We start from the raw sequence: 21,584 nt of genomic DNA on the forward strand, positions 1-21,584 counted from the left end.
AGTTGAAATTTGGTGGTGTCACTTTAACTGTTCTAGAGTTATGCCCGTTTACAAATGGAAAAATTGCTGAATTTTTCGTTTCTAGTTTGCCTCAACCAAATGTTATGAAACTTATATACAATGCTTATTACCATAAAATACAGATCAAGTTTTAATTTTGGTGGTGTCACTTTAACCGATGCTGAATTTTTCGTTTCCATTCTCTTACTTAAATTTGCCTCAACCAAATTTTATGAAACTTATACACAATGCTTATAACCACAAAATACAGATCAAGTTGGAATTTTGGAGGTGTCACTTTTACTGTTCTAGAGTTATTCCCCTGTTCAAATTGAAAAATTGCTGATTTTTTTGTTTCTTATCTAACTTAAGTTTGCCTCAACCAAATTTTATGAAACTTATACACAATGCTTATAAGCATGAAATACAGATAAAATTTGAATTTTGGAGGTGTGACTTGTACTGTTCTAGAGTTATGCCCTTGTACAAATTGAAAAATTGCTGAATTTTTCATTTCCGTTCTCTAACTTAGGTTTGCTTCAACCAAATGTTATGAAACTTATACACAATGCTTATTACCACAAAACTCAGATCAAGTACAAATTTGGGTAGCGTTACTTTTACAGTTTTTCAGTTATGTCCCTTTATAACTTTATATGATATGCAAGCGGGGTCATCATCTGTGCCCCATGGACACATTCCCCATTTATTTTTATATGCATCTGATTACATAAGAATAGAATAAATATTTTGTTACTTGGGAAAGGGATGTTTTATTAATTAAAGACAATTTTATCATGTTTTAGTGAAATTACATTTTTTCGTTGAAAATCAAGAGATTTTTTCATCAATGTTTTCATCCAAACTTGGCCTACCTAAAAACGAAATATTGTCTACCTAAAGAACAACTGGAAATTGGAATATTAGCACCAATTTTTAAGCAATTGGACAATTAACAGAAAGGTACAACAATCCTAGTACAAATGTGTTTTACTTCGGCCAGGCACATATCATGGCTAAGCTAGCTGACTTATTGCAACTTAACCCAATATCATTACCGTCATCAGTTTTGAGTTTAATTTAAGTAAATGTAAACATTGATTGATACAGTATTAATTAGCATCCTTTTCCATGTCGTAGTTTTACAGGTATCTCTGATGAAAAAGTTATTGAATTATAAAATCCTTTTGAATTAAATTTTACTGTGTTCTTATTATATTTTTCAACTGGTTACGATAATGAGTTGGGATTTACACTTTCAAAAAGCTAAGAAATATCATATTTAAAACTTTATACCATGACTATTTATCTTTTTCAGTGGCACATTCCATATATGGAGTAGCACATACAATAAACTCTGCAAACTACATCTATTTCTTGGGTCTACAGAAAGTTTTAATGTTAGAACATCCTGAAGCAACCAAAGTATTTACAGGTTAATATCCCATCTGTTTGTATAGAACAGTATAGAACACGTCTATTCATATAGTTTCATATGATATTGAAATTACCATTGCACTTTTAAAAGATATTCAAGTTAAATTGATTTATTGTGTTTAAGGATATAATTGAAATTTCATTGGATAAGAGCTGTACAAACAATAGATCAGGATCATATGCACAAATGAAGCATAATCATGTGTCTTATTTTCTTATTGCCCCTGAAACTAATAGATTAAACTGGACTAAACTTTGCAGGAATTATGTATGATTCTCAATAAAAAAATGCATTGCCACCAGTGTACTTCGTGGCTCAGATATGTCATTTTTCATTTTTTTTTTCCCACTTTGACAAATCTTTACAAAACTGTATAGTGATTAAGAGTTTATTTAAAAGATTTGTCTTTATATGCTGATTTGATGACACCATGCATTGCAGCTGTAATGTCATGTAGATTTATTTTAATTGAAACCTATGACAAATTACATTTTTATCTTTATCTCTGATATTGTGTTGCCAATCTATACCAAACTTGACTGGATTAATGTTCATTTGAAGTTTTATTTCCAAGGTTTATTTTTACAACTAAAAAGTTATCTTTATCACCAAGTTTGAAAATGATTTAGTTTCGTCAATGTAAGATCAATTGATTCAAAAAGGTTTCTTGACATAGGCAGACATTTTTTAATATTAACACTTGCTGTACTGACTTAGATTTAATTTGCAATGTCTGGCATGTCAACTTTTAATTCACCTGCATTTGGGAATGGTATAAAGTGTAAGATTTTGCCACAAATTTTGGGAATTGAAGATCTTGGTAGATTTGTTAATATTTACTTTGTTAATAAAGTGTCCATGGATCAAGATTTTCTTCATAAATATGTTTTGTGGTTCCTGTGGTTCATTTCGTTTCTGGTTTCTTCCTCTTTTCTCTAAGTGGATTGTCTGGTATTCCAAATAATTTTGACTTTGTGTACTTATGTATTGTATGTTAATCTTCAGTAATGGACTGCTCCTAATGTGTATTTTTCTGTGGTTGCTTCGGTTTCCAAATCTCTCCTTCTTTTTTTCCTCGAATCTGGTAATTTTGGGAAAGGATTGAGAACATTTTAAATGGTCTGGATTATCGTTCATGCTGGGTGGTGGTTAGGTACAATGCTAGTGTGGCAAAAGGTCGACCAGAATAAACTCTTACCATGCAGTATTTGATGGGTGGTGCTGTCTTTATTATCGTTTTATTTACTTATCTAGTGAAAGAAAACTGTGAATACCTTTCGGTATCCACCCACTATTACCCAAGCGCACGATTACCACTTAAGGTGTTGGTTCACCATATATAAATTCAAAATTACTCTATTATGAAAGAACAGGAATATTTATACAGACTTAATAAAGGCAACTAAAATTATGTATTTTCAAGAGTATTGGCTTTTTTTCAGAGCAGTTATTAGAGCTACATAGAGGACAGGGTATGGATATATATTGGAGGGATTCTGTAGTATGTCCTACTGAGGAGGAGTATAACACTATGGTTATAAGAAGTAAGTCATTTTAGTTAAGAATATTAAGTTTGCATTATCTTACGTTACAATATATGATCTGTTATTACAGAGACACCATTTTTGGGGGAAAGATTGCATGAATTGCAATTAAAACCCTTGTGCCACTGGCTTGATAGCTATATTTCCTAAGCCTCATATCTACTTTTAAGAGTTCTACCACCATTATTCAGTGAGGTGGACATTCTTTAGATCATATTCATGCCCATGTCAAGCAAAGGATTAATATTAGATATATACTCAGAAATTCAAGTTACAAAATGATGTGTATGTGAATAACCATACTTGTCAAGAAAACTATTTTATTAAAAAGTTGTGCATGATGTATGAATCTATCTGTTCTAAAAAAAAAAAGGTTCAAGTTGTAAGTTCACATTGCAAAATCAATGCAATCTTTACCATAGAATACTCACAAGCACTTTGGTTTTATTTCATTATGTAATATCACTTACCTCTGATTTGTGCATTTTTGTTTGGTGTTGAAATGTTGAAGAATACTGAAAAAAAAATGTTAAACAGGTTTTATCAATTGTAGATATTAAAGTAATCACTATAAATATTCAATCCAATCAATATTACATATTTTTTACCAAGGCAAGTCTTTTGCAAACAGGATGTCAATCATTGGAATGCATTTGTGCAATTATTTATTTATTTATTTTTTGGTGTTTTAATGCCACTTTTAAGCACCGCTTTTGGGCTATTACGTGGCGGCCAGTTTTTATTGGTGGAGGAAGCCGGAGCGCCCGGAGAAAAACCACCGACCTTCGATAGGAAAACTGACAATCCTAGTCAATTAAGATTGGAGTCGAGTGCACCCGCACGAGCGGGGTTCAAACTCACAACCTCAGTGTTGACTGGCTAGTGATTACAGTAGTAACTACTTAGACCACTCGGCCACCGAGGCCCCCCATTTGTGCAATTAAGATTGTGCTGTCTGTATAAAATGTATATAATAGAGAAGGCTAGCACTGCAGATAGTGATCTTATTCTTGTTATATTTTTGAACAATGTTGAGTATGTGATGAGATTAAGTATAAGAGAGAGAATTAAGGTCATTTTCACTTTTTATTGACTTAAAATTTGTTCAATTAATTCATTCTGACATATTTAATCTTCAAATCAAATTAATTATGATATATTAAATTAAATTTGGAGTATTTATTTCAGAAACTGGTGGTTTATTTGGACTAGCTGTAAGATTAATGCAGTTATTTAGTGAATGCAAAAGGTATGTGTAGTGCAAAAGTATATTTACTTTAAAAAAGGAGATCTTGGGAACCATTAATGTGCCCCATGTCTCAATATCTGTGTGAACATCCCATCCATACCAATGAATCATAAATCTAATTTTGCATGCATTATTGTCTTGTACTGAAGTTGAATCCCATATCAAAAGCAGGCCAACTTAACTATCATTTCATGGTTAAGTTATATTAATTAATGTAAATAATTTGTGACTTGCATAGTAAAAGTAAACAAGCTATGCCCTATATTTTATGCTTCATTGATTTATGTAAAGTTTGAAATCCTAGTCAGATTTTAAATACTAAATTACCTTTAATTTATTACCTTTTTATATGCTTCATAGCAAGTGTTCAGAAACGGTCATATTTGCCAGTCATGACAAAGCTATTTGTCCTTAACGTCAGATTGGGATTTATGTCAAATTTTATTTTTTAAAAGAAATAATTTGAGTCATTTCATTGAGATCAAGTTTCTTAATCGCCATTTTTCACTGAATTTTGTTTTGAAATGCTTTTCTGGTAATAAACTGCCACTCCAGTATAGTATGATAATCCTCAATGCCCTCCTAATAACCATAGTAATGGCTCCGGGAGATATTGGCTAATGATTGCTAATCACATTTTTTACCTGTGTCATTTGAACCTGACAGTTGTGATCAAACTCAGAACTAATATTATTAAAGAAATTCTATTCCATTACAACTAACTTCATTATTTAAGAACTTTTCAGTAAAGACAATCACAAATTCTGATTTAAAAGTTAAAATTTTTATTAAATGTACGTTGGAAAAAGTAATTTTTCACGATTCAAACATGTGCTTTATTTACTATGTAATATGCATGCGTGAAATTGTCTTCACAAGACAAGATACGGTAATCGTAAAATGCAAAACGATCTCATGCTAAATTAAATGAGTGAAACTATTGTCAGATATATTCAAACACTTTTACAGGTAGTAAAATTAAAAATACGATGATTTCCTGTTATTTGATAAACAGAACGAATCCTGTAAATAAATCCGGATTCACTCGTAATTATGTATTAACTTGAAAATTCCTGTTTTTATTTTGTCTTCAAAATCGAAAGACGCTTGAGCATTTCCTGAGAAATTTAATGTTTTTAGTCATTAAAATCATTTGAGTTTAAACTGTTGCATTCCATAAATCATTCTTGAACTTTTTTTAGAAAAACGGTAAGAAACTTCTTGAAGTAAATGCGATGAAACCAGTCAATACAAGTTCGTTGATGCCATGAATCTAGTGTGAATAATTTGGACAGTTTAAAAAAAAAGAACAGAACTTTCAAGTCATCTCAAAATGACCGAAATTGTGTGAAAAAATTTCCAGGTCCTTGCTTTATAGACTTATATTAAGTTCTCTATCTGATTACAGCTATCATTTTCCTTTCTACTGAATAGCAAGAATATCATTACAGTTCAATTTGTTTTCATTAGCAATAAGCTTCTTAGTTTTGTAGGTATTACTGAACTGGACCTTAATATTATGTATATGTACTGTTTTCCAAGAATTTTCATTGAATGAAAACAATGCATGAGATATGATATGATTTTCATTGAGACAAATATCCACCAAAAATCTAAGGAATCTTTACATCTACAGGTCAAACAGAAGACATGTTTGTTAAGTACTACCAATGGCCTTCAGAAAGCCAAATGTGAATAATTTCGAAAAGACAAATGATGGACTAACTTAAATCTGAAATAAAAAATGCAAAAAAATCTAGAACTTGAAGACCTAACAGTTATAGGCTCATGGCTTTGGACAGATACTTAAATTATTCAGGTGATAAACATAATCATGAATTTTTGTTTTTAACTAATTTTTATACAACCGCAAAAAATTTTTGTGGTGGTATATTGGTATGACGTTGGCGTCGTCGTCGTCCGAAGACACATTGGTTTTCCCACTCTAACTTTAGTTTAAGTGAATGGATCTCTTGGAAATTTTACCATAAGGTTCAATACCACAAAAGGAAGGTGGGGATTGATTTGGGGGGTTATGGTACCAACAGTTAAGGAATTAGGGGCCAAAAAGGGGCCAAAAATAAGCATTTTCTAGTTTCAAGACAATAACTGTGGAACGGTGTATGGATCACTCTGAAATTATACTACAAGTTTCCATACCACAAAGGGATGGTTAGCATTTGCTTTGGGGGGTTATGGCTCAAACCGTTTAGGAATTAGGGGCAAAAAAGGGGGAAAAACAAGATTGTCCTGGTTAATGGACAAATACTTTAGTACAAAACATAATTTAAAGCAGTGTAAGGGAGATAAATCAAATACATCATTGAAATTATCTCCCTTACACTGCTTTTAAATTATGTATAAAGTAATGGTTAATGAACAATTAAGATAATTTAAAACAGTGTAAGGGAGGTAATCCAAATACTACGTTTTGGTTACTTCCCTTACACTGCTTTTAAATTATGTTTAAAGAAATGCATATTTATAAAGGAAGACCAGTAAAAATATCTGCAAATGTTGCATCTTTTTTTTTTTACAAAAAAATCCATATGAAAGATTTGACACTATATTTTAAATTCTAATATAAAATAGATTAAGTTAGCACTATGGTAAATTTAAATGGGTAATTATGGTTGCAAACTCCATTGGAAATTTGAATTGAGATTATGACCATATCTTGAGGGAAAGAATTTTTTTGGGGAAGCAAAGGGGGGGGGGGTTAAAAAGAAATTGTGGGGGGTCAATTTTTTCTCATTTCAGATTTCAGAAATTAAAAAGAATTATTCTTCAAATATTATTTTTTTTTTCAAATTTCAAATATTGAAAAATTTCAAGAAGTAATCTTTAATTGCACAGTATGGCGCATTAGATTTGTAAAATCTTTGACCACATTTATTTATTTGTTATGCTGAATCTAACCGTGTATTTAGATTTTTAATTTTGGGTCCAGTTTTCAAATTGGTCTACATTAAGGTCCAAAGGGTCCAAAATTAAACTTTGTTTGATTTCATAAAAAATTGAATTATTGGGGTTCTTTGATATGCCAAATCTAACCATGTTGTTAGATTTTTAATTTTGGGTCCCGTTTTTTAAATTGGTCTACATTAAGGTCCAAAGGGTCCAAAATTAAACTTTTTTTGATTTCAACAAAAATTGAATATATGGGGTTCTTTGATATGCTGAATCTAACCATGTATTTAGATTTTTTTATTTGTGGGCCCTGCTATCAAATTGGTTCATATTGAGGTCAAAAGGGTCCAAAATTAAACTTTGTTTGATTTCATCAAAAATTGAATTATTGGGGTTCTTTGATATTCCAAATTTAACCGTGTATTTAGATTTTTAATTTTGGGTCCTGTTTTTTAAATTGGTCTACATTAAGGTCCAAAGGGTCCAAAATTAAACTTAGTTTGATTTTAACAAAATTGAATTCTTGGGGTTCTTTGATATGCTGAATCTAAACATGTGTTTAGATTTTTGATTATGGGCCCAGTTTTCAAGTTGGTCCAAGTTGAGGTCCAAAATTAAACTTTGTTTGATTTCAACAAAAAAATGAATATATGGGGTTCTTTGATATGCTGAATCTAACCATGTATTTTGATTTTGGACATTGGACCATAATAGGTAAATTAAAAAAATTCAAGTTCTTAGACCACATTCTTTCTGTGTCAGAAACCTATGCTGTGTCAAATATTTAATCACAATCCAAATTCAGAGCTGTATCAAGCTTGAATGTTGTGTCCATACTTGCCCCAACTGTTCAGGGTTCGACCTCTGCGGTCGTATCAAGCTGCGCCCAGCGAAGCATTTTATTAATTATATCAGTATTGACAGTGCTATATATCTTAAAATTTATAAATGCATGCTGAATGGTCCATTGTTCTGTATCTTTTTTTACTGTTTCTTGGGGCTGACCCAGAGAAATTTTTTTGTGTCTTTGAAGCACTTATACTTAAATTTTTGACATTGATAAAGCAGTTTAGAAATTTGTGGTATGGGTCAGAAAGACTCTATGGAAGTTTTCTGTAACTCATGGAGTGTTTAATTCTAATCTGCCTCCTTAAAATATATATTTGCAAATATGGTGAACTATACAGAACAGATAAACCACCTGAATGTTTAAATTGTACTGGTCAGGGGAGGATCCATAAATTTTTCAAGGGGGTGGGTGTCACCAAAACAAAACTTTCATAATATTTCAATTTTTAACTGGATTTTCGAAGGAAAAATCTGTTATTGATTTGGGGATGTACGGCGGGCGGGCAGACGTGCGGCTGTCAAACAGTGTCCGTTCATTAACATGAAAACGCTTTGACGAAATTTTTTCAAATTTAGATATGTTGTTTCCTATGACTAAATAATGGTCAAGTTCAATTTTCAGGATTTTAGCTTTTCTCATTGTTGAGTTATATCCCTTTCCAATAGTCAAAAGTGGTACTTATTATGTGATTAAGTTATTTCCCTTTGAACAGAAATGGTGAAATATATATATAAAGTTTGATAACACTTACAGATAAGTTTTATAGATTTTTAAAAGACATTGAATTAATGATAAATGACACTTTGCGGTCGTATATTGGTATCACGTCATCATCGGCGGTGGCGGCATCGTCAGCGTTGTCCCATGACGTTTGGTTTCCGGATAATAACTTTAGTAAATGTAAATAGAAATCTTATGAAATTTAAACACAAGGTTTATAACCACAAAAGGAAGGTTGGGATTGATTTTGGGGGTTATAGTCCTAACAGTTGAGGAATAAGGGGCCAAAAAGGGGCCCAAATAAGCATTTTTCTAGTTTCCAGACAATAACTTGTGGAACGATGTATGGATCTCTCTGAAATTGTACTACAAGTTTCCATACCACAAAGGAATGGTTAGGATTGGCTTTAGGGAGTTATGGCTCAAACCGTTTAGGAATTAGGGGCAAAAAAGGGGGAAAAACAAGGGTTGCCTGGTTAATGGACAATTAAAAAAAAGTACAATGTTGGATTACCTCCCTTACACTGCTTTTAAATTATGTATAAAGAAATGTTGTATTGTCTTGAGGTGATTAGCTGTCAATTTATTTTAGAAGTTACTATTTAAAAATGCTGATTAAGGAATATTTAATATATTAATTTTAGCCATGATTATGTATGTCATTTTCTATTTTAAGACTTTTATGATGTATTTAAATGGGTAATTATGGTTGCAAACTCCATTGGAAATTTGAATTGAGATTATGACCATATCTTGAGGGAAAGAATTTTTTTTTTGGAAAAGGGGGAGGGGGTGAATAAAAATTGGGAGGGGAGTTAAAAAAGAAATTGTGATGGGGGGGACAATTTTTTCTTATTTCAGTTTTCAGAAATTAAAAAGATTTTTTTTTTCTTTTAAAAAAAACTTTAAAAAAAAAAAAAATTTTGGGGGTGGGGTGGGGGGGTGGGGTCAATTCACAACAGCATAGGGTATTGCACAAAAGCAAAAAAAAAAGGGGGTAATTTTTTTTATTTTTTTTTTTTTGGGGAGGGGGGTTTAATTCGCAACAGCATAGTGTATTGCACAAAAGCAAAAAATTGAATATAAATTCAAATCATATAACTAATTCTAAGTTCTCTGACTACAGTTATTCTGTGTCAGAAACCTATTATGTGTCAAATATTTAATTACAATCCAAATTCAGACCTGTATCAAGCGCGAATATTGTGTCCATTTTTGCCCCAACTGTTCAGGGTTGGACCTCTGCGGTCGTATCCAGCTGCGCTCGGCGAAGCAATTTATTTTTCTTTTCTTTTGTTTGTTATTCTGTATAAACTAATTTTCTGAATGATATATATATATATTTTTTTTTGATGAAGTGAACTCCTTTAAAAACTTAGCCTATATTGTCTATTAATAAACATATACTTAGATTTCTGATTTTGGTTTAATTTCATCAAAAATTGAATTCTTTGGGTTCTTTGATATGCAGATTCTAACAATGTTTTAGTGGTTAAATCATATCTAATTTTATTGATTATAATTTGAAAACATATAACATCATATCTAATTTTAGAGAACTATTTGTTTATCATTTATTCAGTTTGAGTTATTTCCCTTTGAACAGAAAATTAATAAGTATATGGATAACATTAAACTGTGTTTCATTTCAACATAAATTAAATATACAGAGGGTTCTTTCAAATGCTGAATATAAACCTGTATTTAAATATTGGATTTTTGGGCCCTGTTTTCAAGTTGGTCCAAATCACGGTTCAAAATTAAACTTTGTTTGATTTCAACAAAAATTGAATTTATGGGTTTTTTGGAAATGCTGAATCTAACCATGTATTTAGAGATTTTGGATTTTGGGCTCCTTTATCAAATTGGTCCACAATGAGGTCCAAAGGGTTAAATTCAACTTTTGTTTGATTTCATCAAAAATTGAATTCTTGGGTTTCTTTGATATGCTGATTCTAACAATGTACTTAGATTTGGGATATTTGACCATAATAGGTAAATCTCCAATTTCAAATTTTTCAGTTCTTTGACCACATTCTTTTTGTGTCACAAACCTATGCTGTGTCAAATATTCAATCACAATCCAAATTCAGAGCTGTTTTAAGCTTAAATGGAGTGTCCATACTTGCTCAACTGTTCAGGGTTTGACCTCTGCAGGAAATCTGGTTTGCTGTCACTCTGACAGCCTCTTGTTTTTTATTGATATTAATTAGGTAGTAACAACAAATGGTAACACTTGGTATACAAAATTGATTCCAATTTTATTGTCTTTGACCGCTTGATTATTTATGGTAGCATGCTCGCCTAGAGTGAGGGAGGATGAGGTTAAGAACCGTGATGGGTCAAACCAAAGAATATGATGCTTCTCCACTCACCACCCAGCATTTAGGAGTAATAGCAAAGACTGATTGGCTTGGAGTCTATGTGATGTGTTCAGATAAGGTGACATGTCTTCTTGTTGACTGTTTCCTTGTGAACTAGCACATTGAAAATCCAAGCCAACCTGTCATTGTAGTTCAAAGCAGGGTTTATATTCATATCACATTACCACATTTCTACCTGAATATGCATTTGAGTTGCCATTTAGGCATAAAATGGTCATCCCTCATCATCATCATGATCATCATCATTTTTGTTTGATGTCTGTTAGCAAAAGGGTAAATGATCATATCAAGATCTAAGTGTAAATCATAATGTACATGCATCAGTCTTAATCTATTTAGTCATTTCGCACCATTTAGTCTTAATCACATGTATATATATATATATTAAAGATTCAAGAGGTAAAAATTTTAAAACATGTAAAAAAGTCAATATTTGAAATATATTTATAAAGGGTTGGATATATGATTTAAGATGTTAATTATAATCAGAACGAATGACAAATCATTTGTATTTTGGCATCACACTAGCTAAAAATTAATGTTCATTAATATTTGGAAATAACTTTTGAATTCAAATAAGAATGTATAAGATTAAAGAAAGAAAAAACGTTTAAAAATGAAATTTGTCTCTTCATTTGCACAACTCCACATCAAAGGAACTGAAATAGCAATTAATGGTCCGTGATTTATTGTATTTTAAAAATACATGTCAAGGTACATGTTTTTTGCCTCGAGTTAAATTGTTTGTATTGGAAATAGAAAGACAAGCATTTAATTAGTGATAGACTTATTGGTAAATTAATAAAAATTTAAATTATACTCTATAGGGTCAACATTTTTGACAATCTCAGGGAGGGGGGTCACCTTTCCCCCAGTGACAACACACTGGATCTGCCTCTGCTGTTATAAGAGTTTTATTTTCTATAAAAATGTTTTTTTTATTATATATCATACTTTTTTATTCCAGTGATTTCAAGCCTTTATTAGACTGTATGGGTTTATATTTCCAAATTAGAGATGATTATGCTAATTTAGTATCCAAAGAAGTAAGTCTAAAAGTTTATATTAGATAAGTCAAAATTACTTAAATATGCAAACAGAGTTGGAGGACAATATGCATTTGTCATTAAACAAGTTTATTTTCTGAAATTTTGCATGTTACATCAGCAGTGAAGGCCCTTATAATGAATTGCAAAAGGCATTCATTCTAGAACCATTATTTATTGGTCTATAAATTCCTCTGTCAGTTTTTCTTTTGTTTAACCTTACTAAATTTAACAATTTATTGTCAAACATTGTTTATTTACACAATATGTTGTAAGCAAATCACCCGGCAGATAATTTTCTTCATTTTGGTTCATTTTCCAATACCATTATAATATCAAAATAAGATGTGGTATGATTGCCAATAACATCACAAGTCCATTTTGTTTTACCGATTTAAACATGCTAGTAGTAAAAGGTCAACTAATTTTTTCTTTTGTACATGTACATTGTTATATGAAATATGTTTCTCATGCAACCATCCATTGACCTTGAACTTATTTTCATGGTCACACTAATCAGGTCTTTATGATAAAACTCATTTCTTAATTAGTGTTTTGATACATGAAGTTTCACCTGTAATTTAATTATGAAGTGTACATGCTAGTATGCCATCACATTTAGCAGTGTACTTACCGGTTATATAATTAAAAAGAAGTGTGGGCTATACATCAATACATACAATTTAGTCATCGACTCAATGAAACTAGCAGAGATATATCTAGTTTTACATATTGTCCTCAACAATAGACAAGTGTCAAGTTCTACATCACATAGTTAAATGCAAGATACATATATATATATATATATATGTATTTAGACCACTCTACCAAGAAATTTGTTTTGCATGCACACGTATAAAAATTGCGGTTTTTATCCAACGCAATCATAGGTTTGAACGTTGTTTTCAATTTAAACTTGTATATATATATATAGATTCATTATTCCCTCTTCAAAGGAGGGGATGTTATACTGGTTTACCTCTATCAGTTAATCTGTACATCTGACTCTGTAAAACATTTCTGTCAGCAACTACAAGTTATAGCTTCTCGATATATGGGATCTGGCTTTATTTGGTTATGCCAGACTGTGTATCATGTGTTTAGATCCTTCAAGGTTCTACTTCCTGTTTGGCAAAAAAAAATTTTCAAAGGTTCTGCATATTTTTGAGTTTTTTGTCAGACTTTTTCTCAGCAACTATAACTCATGGCATCTCGATATATGCACCAACATTTTACCCAATTATGCCTTATCAAGTGACATGTTTTAGTTCCTTCAATGTTCCACTTCCTGTTTGACTACAACATTGAGTAAGGGTATAATTAGTGATCAATAGCTCAAAGACTGAAAGTACATCTTGTTAGTTAGAGTGGAACCATTGGTAACCAAAAATATTGCAAGAGGGATTAATGCAATCACTAAATGTAAATACAAGCAAAAACTGAAATCTGTGTTTACTTTTCATTTTGTCAATGCTGTTAATTGGAGGTACATTGTTCGACTGAATCTATTGAAAAAAGGTATGCCTGTTACAGCTAATCATCTGTTGTTCTCATAAATATATGACAATAGAATGTGCACTCCTAGTAGTTATTCAATGACATCTGAAACGGTAAGATCAATGCAGAAAGTTACTAAATGTTTTTTAAAAATGTTTTTTATTTCAGTATGAAGCAAATAAAAGTTACTGTGAAGATTTAACAGAAGGAAAGTTTTCTTTCCCTATTATTCATGCCATCAGAAGCAGTCCCCATGACAATCAAGTACTTAGTATCCTTACCAGATGTGTTACATTTTCTTCTGATCATCTGAGATAGCACTTTTTGGTTATCTCAGTCTTTTTAATGTTATTCTAATCATTAAGAAACATTAATTCTTTTATTGACCTTACCTTGTGTATCATGCATGATATACATCTCTTCATGCTGATGAAGAATTCTGGTTAACTTTGATTGCCATTTCCTGCTGTAGGATCTTGTAGTCGTAATTTGTTTTTATACGACCGCAAACAATTTTTGTGGTCGTATATTGGTATCACGTCGTCGTCGTCATCGTTGTCCGAAGACACTTAGTTTCCGGACAATAACTTTAGTATTAGTAAATAGAAATCTATGAAATTTAAACACAAGGTTTATAACCACAAAAGGAAGGTTGGGATTGATTTTGGGGGTTATGGTCCTAACAGTTTAGGAATAAGGGGCCAAAAAAGGGGCCCAAATAAGTATTTTTCTAGTTTTCAGCAGACAATAACTTGTGGAACGGTGTATGGATCTCTCTGAAATTGTACAACAAGTTTCCATACCACAAAGGGATGGTTAGGATTGGCATTTGGGGGGGGGGGGGGTAATGGCTCAAACCGTTTAGGAATTAGGTGCAAAAAGGGGGAAAAAACAAGGGTTTCCTTTTAATGGACAATCACTTTTAAGTACAATGTTAAATTTGGATTACCTCCCTTACACTGCTTTAAAATTATGGATAAAGAAATTTTAAATTGTCTTTAGGTGATTAGCTGTCAATTTATTTTTAGAAGTTACTAATAAAAATGCTGATTAAAGATATATTTTATTTTTAGACATGATTATGTATGTCATTTTCTATTTTAAGACTTTAATGATGTATTTAAATGGGTAATTATGGTTGCAAACTCCATTGGAAATTTGAATTGAGATAATGACCATATCTTGAGGGAAAGTTTTTTTTGGGGAAAAAGGAGAGGGGGGGGGGGAGTAGAAAAAAATTGGAGGGGGGTAAAAAAGAAATTGGGGGGGGGGAACAATTTTTTTTTCTCATTACAGATTTCAGAAATTAAAAAGAAAATGTCTTCAAATACTATTTTTACTTTTGCAAAAAAAAAGGGGTGGAGTGAAAAAAAAAATGTACTCAAGGGGAGGGAGGTCAATTTGCAACAGCATAGTATATTGCACAAAAGCAAAAAAAAAGGGGGGGGGGGGGGTAAATTTTATTTTTTTTGGGGGGGGAGGGGGCATTCGCAACAGCAAGGTGTATTGCACAAAAGCAAAAAATTGAATATAAGTTTAAATCATATAACCAATTCTAAGTTCTTTGACTACAGTTATTCTGTGTCAGAAACCTATTATGTGTCAAACATTTAATTTCAATCCAAATTCAGACCTGTATCAAGCATGAATATTGTGTCCATTTTTGTCCCAACTGTTCAGGGTTGGACCTCTGCAGTCGTATCCAGCTGCGCTTGTTGAAGCAATTTATTTTTTTGTTGCCAGGATGCACTCCCTCAGGCAAAGTTGACCTTAGATGGATTTGGCAATTTTTTAGGCATTTTTTTTTTGTCATAAAGCTCTTCAACTGTTTCAGTACCTATACATCCTCGGCTTTCAAATATTCAGCTTGATGAAGGTATATCCAGAAAAACACTTCAGACGCATGAAATTATTTAACGTGTTGTTTTCATTTTTTTACAGCACTGGGTCAATACCTCTGCTGGTGGATTATCAGTCCCTGAGGGTATCATCAGCTCAGTAGTCAGTACTTGGGTACTGACATGATTTATAACAATCCTTTCTAAAATTGCTTGTTTATAAATTTTAAAATTATGAAGAAACTAAGGTTTCAAAACCCTCAGGTAAAGTTGACCTTAGATGGATTTGGCAATTTTTTAGGTATTTTTTGTCATAAAGCTCTTCAACTGTTTCGGTACTTATACATCCTCGGCTTTCAAATATTAGGCTTTGAGCGTTCCTGGTGAAGGTAAATCCAGAAAAGCACTTCAGACGCATGAAATTATTTAACATGTTGTTTTCTTCTTTTTTTTTTTTTGTAACCAGAAAGAAAAGACTGAAAATTATGATTTTTATGGGTATTTGAAGTTGGTGAAAAAAACTCATATATCTTCAAGCACACTTATCATAACTTAAAAATTTTATATAGAGTCAGGACCCACAATAAAATTTTACTTTAAAAACTGTAATGCAAAAACACACATTTGCTGTGAAATATACAACATTGAGATTGAACATTTACATCAAAGTATGACAGAGACACCACAACGACTGCAATGGGACTTAAATTTGGGATTTCATGGAAATCATCAGTTAAATCAGCATTTCAGAAACTAAGAAATGAATTGATATATGATTGGCATATATAATGACTTAAAAAGAATGTTTTTCAAATATGTAATTTTCCATTGTCAAACACTAGCGCCTCCTATAAGCCAATCAACACAGAAAAAGTGAATAATTGAAGTTTTTGTATATTTGTGAAAGACATGAAGGTTTATTTTGTCACAAGGCATGTTTTAATATAATTTCATCCTCCAGTCAACAGTTTTTGTACTCAGAATACATTTAATTTGGAGTTCTAGTATGTTCATGATTAACTGACACATACATATTAGTTTGCCTTTTTTTTAAATATTAAATTTAAGACCTAATTTAAGACATACAATTCCAGATTTTAACACACACTGTCATGTAAACATGTGAAGTTGAAACTAGTTCTTTCAGTACTCAAGCCCTCTTGTAGTATGTTATTAAGTGAAGGAGCAATCCAAAAAGGGTTGTTGTTTTAAAATTCAAATTACAGAGGACCAAGGCACAAGGGAATGGAAAACAGTACTAGATATCCTAATAAAAGAATTATCAAAATATTAAAAAATTTGGCAAAACATTTAGAAAATACTTACAACAGTAAAATGAATTAAAACTTCATGAGATAGTGTATACCTTAACATCTGTTCCTGAAAATACTATTGATGGTAGGTAATAGGTTATCAGTATTTTTTTTCTCAATTTCATGGGTGTTAGTCTTTACATTATTCTTATTCTGTCAGTGGTTGTTTCAAAATCGAACACATTTCCATAATTTGTCAGGGTTAAAAAAAAAAGATGCCTTCATTGGGGGGAAGGGGGGCACAGTATTTTCAGGAACAGCCCTGAGAATTATTTCTGAATTTTTAATGAAATAGAATGTTAATGTTCCATATGAGTATATACTCGTTTGGTTATTAACGGTCCGAACCATATGAGTATTAAGACCATATAGGTATTTTTCGAATAAATTCTAAATTCCTTCAGAGGAAAACACAGTTTGTTCTCCGAAATCTGGATATGGTGTACTAATTTTTGCACCTTTTGTTTGCGGTATACCATCTTTTCCACAAGTTTATTGTTTTCTGTTTGATATTAAATTAATATTTAAGATCCATTTTGTTACATCTGGTGATCATTTTATTTGGCAATCTCCAATGGCAGTCAGCAGGGTTTAAGAACATCCGTTGTTCGACCTGCTAGTCAAATGCGTTTTGTTAAAATATACTTTGTCACTTTTTTTATCTTTTGGAAATGTTGTTTGTGCTGTATTTAGACCCCTTTACCAAGAAATTTGTTTTGCATGCACACATATACAAATTGCGGTTTTTATCCAACGCAATCATAGGTTTGAACGTTGTTTTCAATTTAGACTTGTTTATATCTTTTCCTTTGGGCTTGTATTATATTTGCCTTTGGGTTTATATGATCCGTTCATCCTATTTGGACTCTTCAAAATTCAAGAGTCTATCCTAAATTGAGTTAAATTATATGGCCTTCCAAATACCGTTTCGATTTCTAACATCACTGAAGAGACATTAATTGTCGAAATCTGGAGATGGTGTACTAATTTTTGCACCTTTTGTTTGCGGTATACCATCTTTACCGCAAGTTTATTGTTTTCTGTTTGATATTAAATTGATATTTAAGATCCATTTTGTTACATCTGGTGATCATTTTATTTGGCAATCCCTAATGGCAGTCAGCAGGGTTTAAGAACATCCGTTGTTCGACCTGCTAGTCAAATGCATTTTGTTAAAATATACTTTGTCACTTTTTTGGTCTTTTGGAAAATGTTGTTTGTGCTGTATTTAGACCCCTTTACCAAGAAATTTGTTTTGCATGCACACGAATACAAATTGCGGTTTTTATCCAACGCAATCATAGGTTTGAACCTTGTTTTCAATTTAGACTTGTATATATATATATATATATATATATATATTAAATGTAACATAATGCAGTAATCTTCAGTCATTTGGGTCACTGTATTTAAAAAATTGGTATTTACATAAAGTACTTTAATATGCTTTACATGATGGAAATTTAATGTTTTAGTATAATTACATAATAACTTTTTATCATAATGAAGATACAGGCTGCATTTTCAATTTTTCAACAGCACTGGCAAAAATTATAGTACAATATTACTTTTTTCTTTTATAGCACATTAAATTATAAGTTATAAGTAATGTCTTTCCTGAAAACATGTACTTAATATCCTTAACTATATAAGGTATTATTCGTCAGAGAACTACAGACAATGATGTGAAAAAATACTGTGTGGAATGTTTAGAAAAAATTGGATCTTTTGAATATACGAAACAGACATTAATTAAACTTGAAGAAAGGTTAGTTGATATGATGAAAAAGACAATCATATTCTTTTGACCTTATTGTACTACAACATCATATTCTGAATAGTCGTTCAATTATCTGTTTTATTTTATTTGCTTTTAATGTTGACAATTGAAAGTTTGGTGCTCATCACAATTCTTAAAAGTCCAACATCAAACAATATGAAAATTATGTTAACACCATCTTTATGGAAATGACTTTACTGATTGAAACAGTATGTTATTGTTATACCCCCATTCTGCGAACACCTTGTCTGTCTGACTGTCTTTTCTTCCAACAAATATTTTTGTCAAACACTTCTCAAGCATTACTGAACACAATGACTTTAGATTTGGTCAGCACATTGCCAATGATCAGATATAAGGTGGAAGCACTATCTGTGATCTGTGAGAAACCTACTTCCTGATTGCAGATACTTTGAAAATTTCAATATGTTGAGTGAACTTAAAAATATTTGTCATATATTTCTTCAGTACTTCTAAACAGAATGACTTCATATTTGGTCAGCAGTTTGATAATGATGAGTAACATGTGTGCCAGACATGTGTTTCGTCTACAAAAGACTCATCAGTGATGCTCGAATCAAAGCTAAGTTAATCTATTCCTGCAAGTGATTGCTGTAAACCCCAATTGTACTTTTAAAGTTATCAGCTGAAGTTGAATGATAAGTATCCTTGGTATGCACATCTACAGCTAAATTTCAAGATACATAGTGATATGCAGTCATATAATTTTATATGCATATGCAGCTTGTTGTGATGGACCATGTGACCTAAGTTGAAGGTCATATGACCCATATTTCACTGTTAACCTGTAAAAGTTTTAAATCAAATTTGATTTCTAACTACAAAGTGAGCTTTATTCATCACTTATTGGAAGGATGAGAGAATGAAGAAAAACTTCCCTCTCTGACCTTTATTTCATGCTTCTTTAACAATGGTTAAATTTTACGTTCACTCTTGGTTCTAAGATACTAAGTGACCTACATTTATATATAACTTGGTGCTTAGATGAATTTAGGGGAAAATACAGCTTACCACTAAAGAAAGGTTCTCTGACTGACATTTTGTTTTACAGACCTAGATAAAGTTTTTCATTTGAATTCAGTTCTCAGATACAATGTGATGGGCAATCATACACTTGGATGAACATAGTATCTGGAAGGGTATAACAGTTAAACAAATGTCTTGCATTGCAGGCTTCATTAACTATATTTAGCGTTAAATGTAACATTCAATTCAATAATTCAGACTTAAGTTGTCAAAATATAGAAAGATTTTCAGATGTGATGTTCTAGGTTTGCAGGCCTTATATTCTCTAAATAAGGGGGACAGGCATATAATGCACTTATTTAGGCTGTTTAATTAATAAAAATGTTGAATTGTATAAATTATTAAAGATTGATTCACAAAATCTACCTTAAATTGATTCTTGTGAACTTCTTCTGTTTTGGGGAATGACCTATAACTTTCAATGTTATGTTTTCTGGTCTCATTTTTATTTTCAAATATAGTTAGAAAGGGATTTTTATTCTGTTATTTTAGGGTATAATGCATTAGTTTTTAATTAACCTGTTTATGCTATGTCAATATATTATTTTTTTCAATTTTTAATAAGTTCATAATATGTTTTCAAATGACCATATAGGTCTTATGATTATTTTCTTTCTTTTTGTTTAGATCTTTAGAGTTGATAGAGCAGCATGGAGGAAACCCTATTCTGACAAGTTTATTTAATGAACTCAAGAAAATCTATCGAAATGGTAATTGATGATTGTGACTCTCAGGCATTTATTTATGGCATATTTATGAACAGTGGACCATTCATTATTCGTCTTATTTCATGTGCAATAAATTTTTTAATAAAGTATTTGATTTTTCTCTTGTGACCACAGAGTAACATCTGTTTTTTGGTTTGCAGTTTTTCTCTCATCTAAATTTGAAATTTTGTGGAATGAAACCTGTATCTACATGCTAGAGGTATGTTAAGTATAGGTCAAACCAACTACAAAATAACCACAAAAGACATCTAAGAGGGCAACATACAGCCTTAAACAATAGACAAGAGTCTATATAATAATTGTCAGGCTCTAAATTGTCCTGACATCCGCTATAATCGAATATATATTTACAGATCTAGAGTAAAAAGATGAGGTAAATTATATGAAAATTCAATATTGGAAGTGCTCTCACACCTTCTTTTCTCTAATAAGCTAACCTTAAAGTTTTATATCAATATATTGGACGAGTTGGAAAATCAGCGCCTGTCTAATATTATTTATGAAGTTATGTCATTGGAATATAAATAATTAATTAAAACATTATAAATGCATTCTTATCTATATTTATCATCAGAATTTAATGAACGTTATGTGATTGGTTAACATTAGCAATATCTATGTCATTTGATCATTAGTATTTTACATGAGTAATGCCCAGTGGATATGTAAGTGATATGGACAATTCCAGTAGAAACTCACTAAAGATACCAGGCTTATAATTTGGTACGACAGATTCACGTTTTGTCTAAATAAGACCCATAGGTGGCGCTCAATCAAAACAATGAAGGCCATACCAAATACAAATTTGAAGAGCACCAATAACAGAAAAGGTGTGCCAATTACGACTATGGTAAGATATACCCAAGGGAAGAAAAACCTAAGTGTTTTGAAAATTTCAGCATTTTATAAACATAAGAAAAAGAAGAGAGGCAAAAGATACCAAAGGGGCATTCAAACTCATAAATCGAAAACAAAGTGACAACGCCATGGCTAAAACAAAAAACGATCAAAAGACAAACGTCAGTGTACAAAAAACAATACAGAAAACTAAAGACCAAGGAACACGAACCCCACCAAAAACTGGGGGTGATTTCAAGTCTTGCTGGAAGGGTAGGCAGATCCAGCTCCACATGTGACGCCCGTCGCCCGTCGTGTTGCTTGTGTTAGTAGTAGTACAAACCCGGTGATAAGTCTAATTCGGTAGGTCACATTCGAGGATAAGAGGACGGGATTGTGGTTA

General features: G+C 31.6%; 1 protein-coding gene across 2 annotated transcripts in view; it reads left to right on the plus strand.

Moving 5' to 3' along the window:
- Positions 1-20,433, plus strand: part of LOC127708589 (geranylgeranyl pyrophosphate synthase-like) — a 31,359-nt gene extending 10,926 nt beyond the window's left edge. For both annotated transcript variants that reach the window (XM_052213577.1, XM_052213578.1), the window contains 7 exons: positions 1,319-1,435; positions 2,881-2,982; positions 4,171-4,231; positions 12,063-12,141; positions 13,807-13,909; positions 18,443-18,557; positions 20,244-20,433. In XM_052213577.1, coding sequence (XP_052069537.1) covers positions 1,319-1,435; positions 2,881-2,982; positions 4,171-4,231; positions 12,063-12,141; positions 13,807-13,909; positions 18,443-18,557; positions 20,244-20,334 — 668 coding nt within the window. In that variant the 3' untranslated portion in view covers positions 20,335-20,433. The remainder of the gene's footprint in view (positions 1-1,318; positions 1,436-2,880; positions 2,983-4,170; positions 4,232-12,062; positions 12,142-13,806; positions 13,910-18,442; positions 18,558-20,243) is intronic.
- The last annotated feature ends 1,151 nt before the right edge of the window (positions 20,434-21,584 follow it).

The sequence above is a fragment of the Mytilus californianus genome, unplaced genomic scaffold (assembly GCF_021869535.1).
Source record: "Mytilus californianus isolate M0D057914Y unplaced genomic scaffold, xbMytCali1.0.p SCAF_7, whole genome shotgun sequence".
NCBI classification, from domain to species: Eukaryota; Metazoa; Mollusca; class Bivalvia; order Mytilida; family Mytilidae; genus Mytilus; species Mytilus californianus.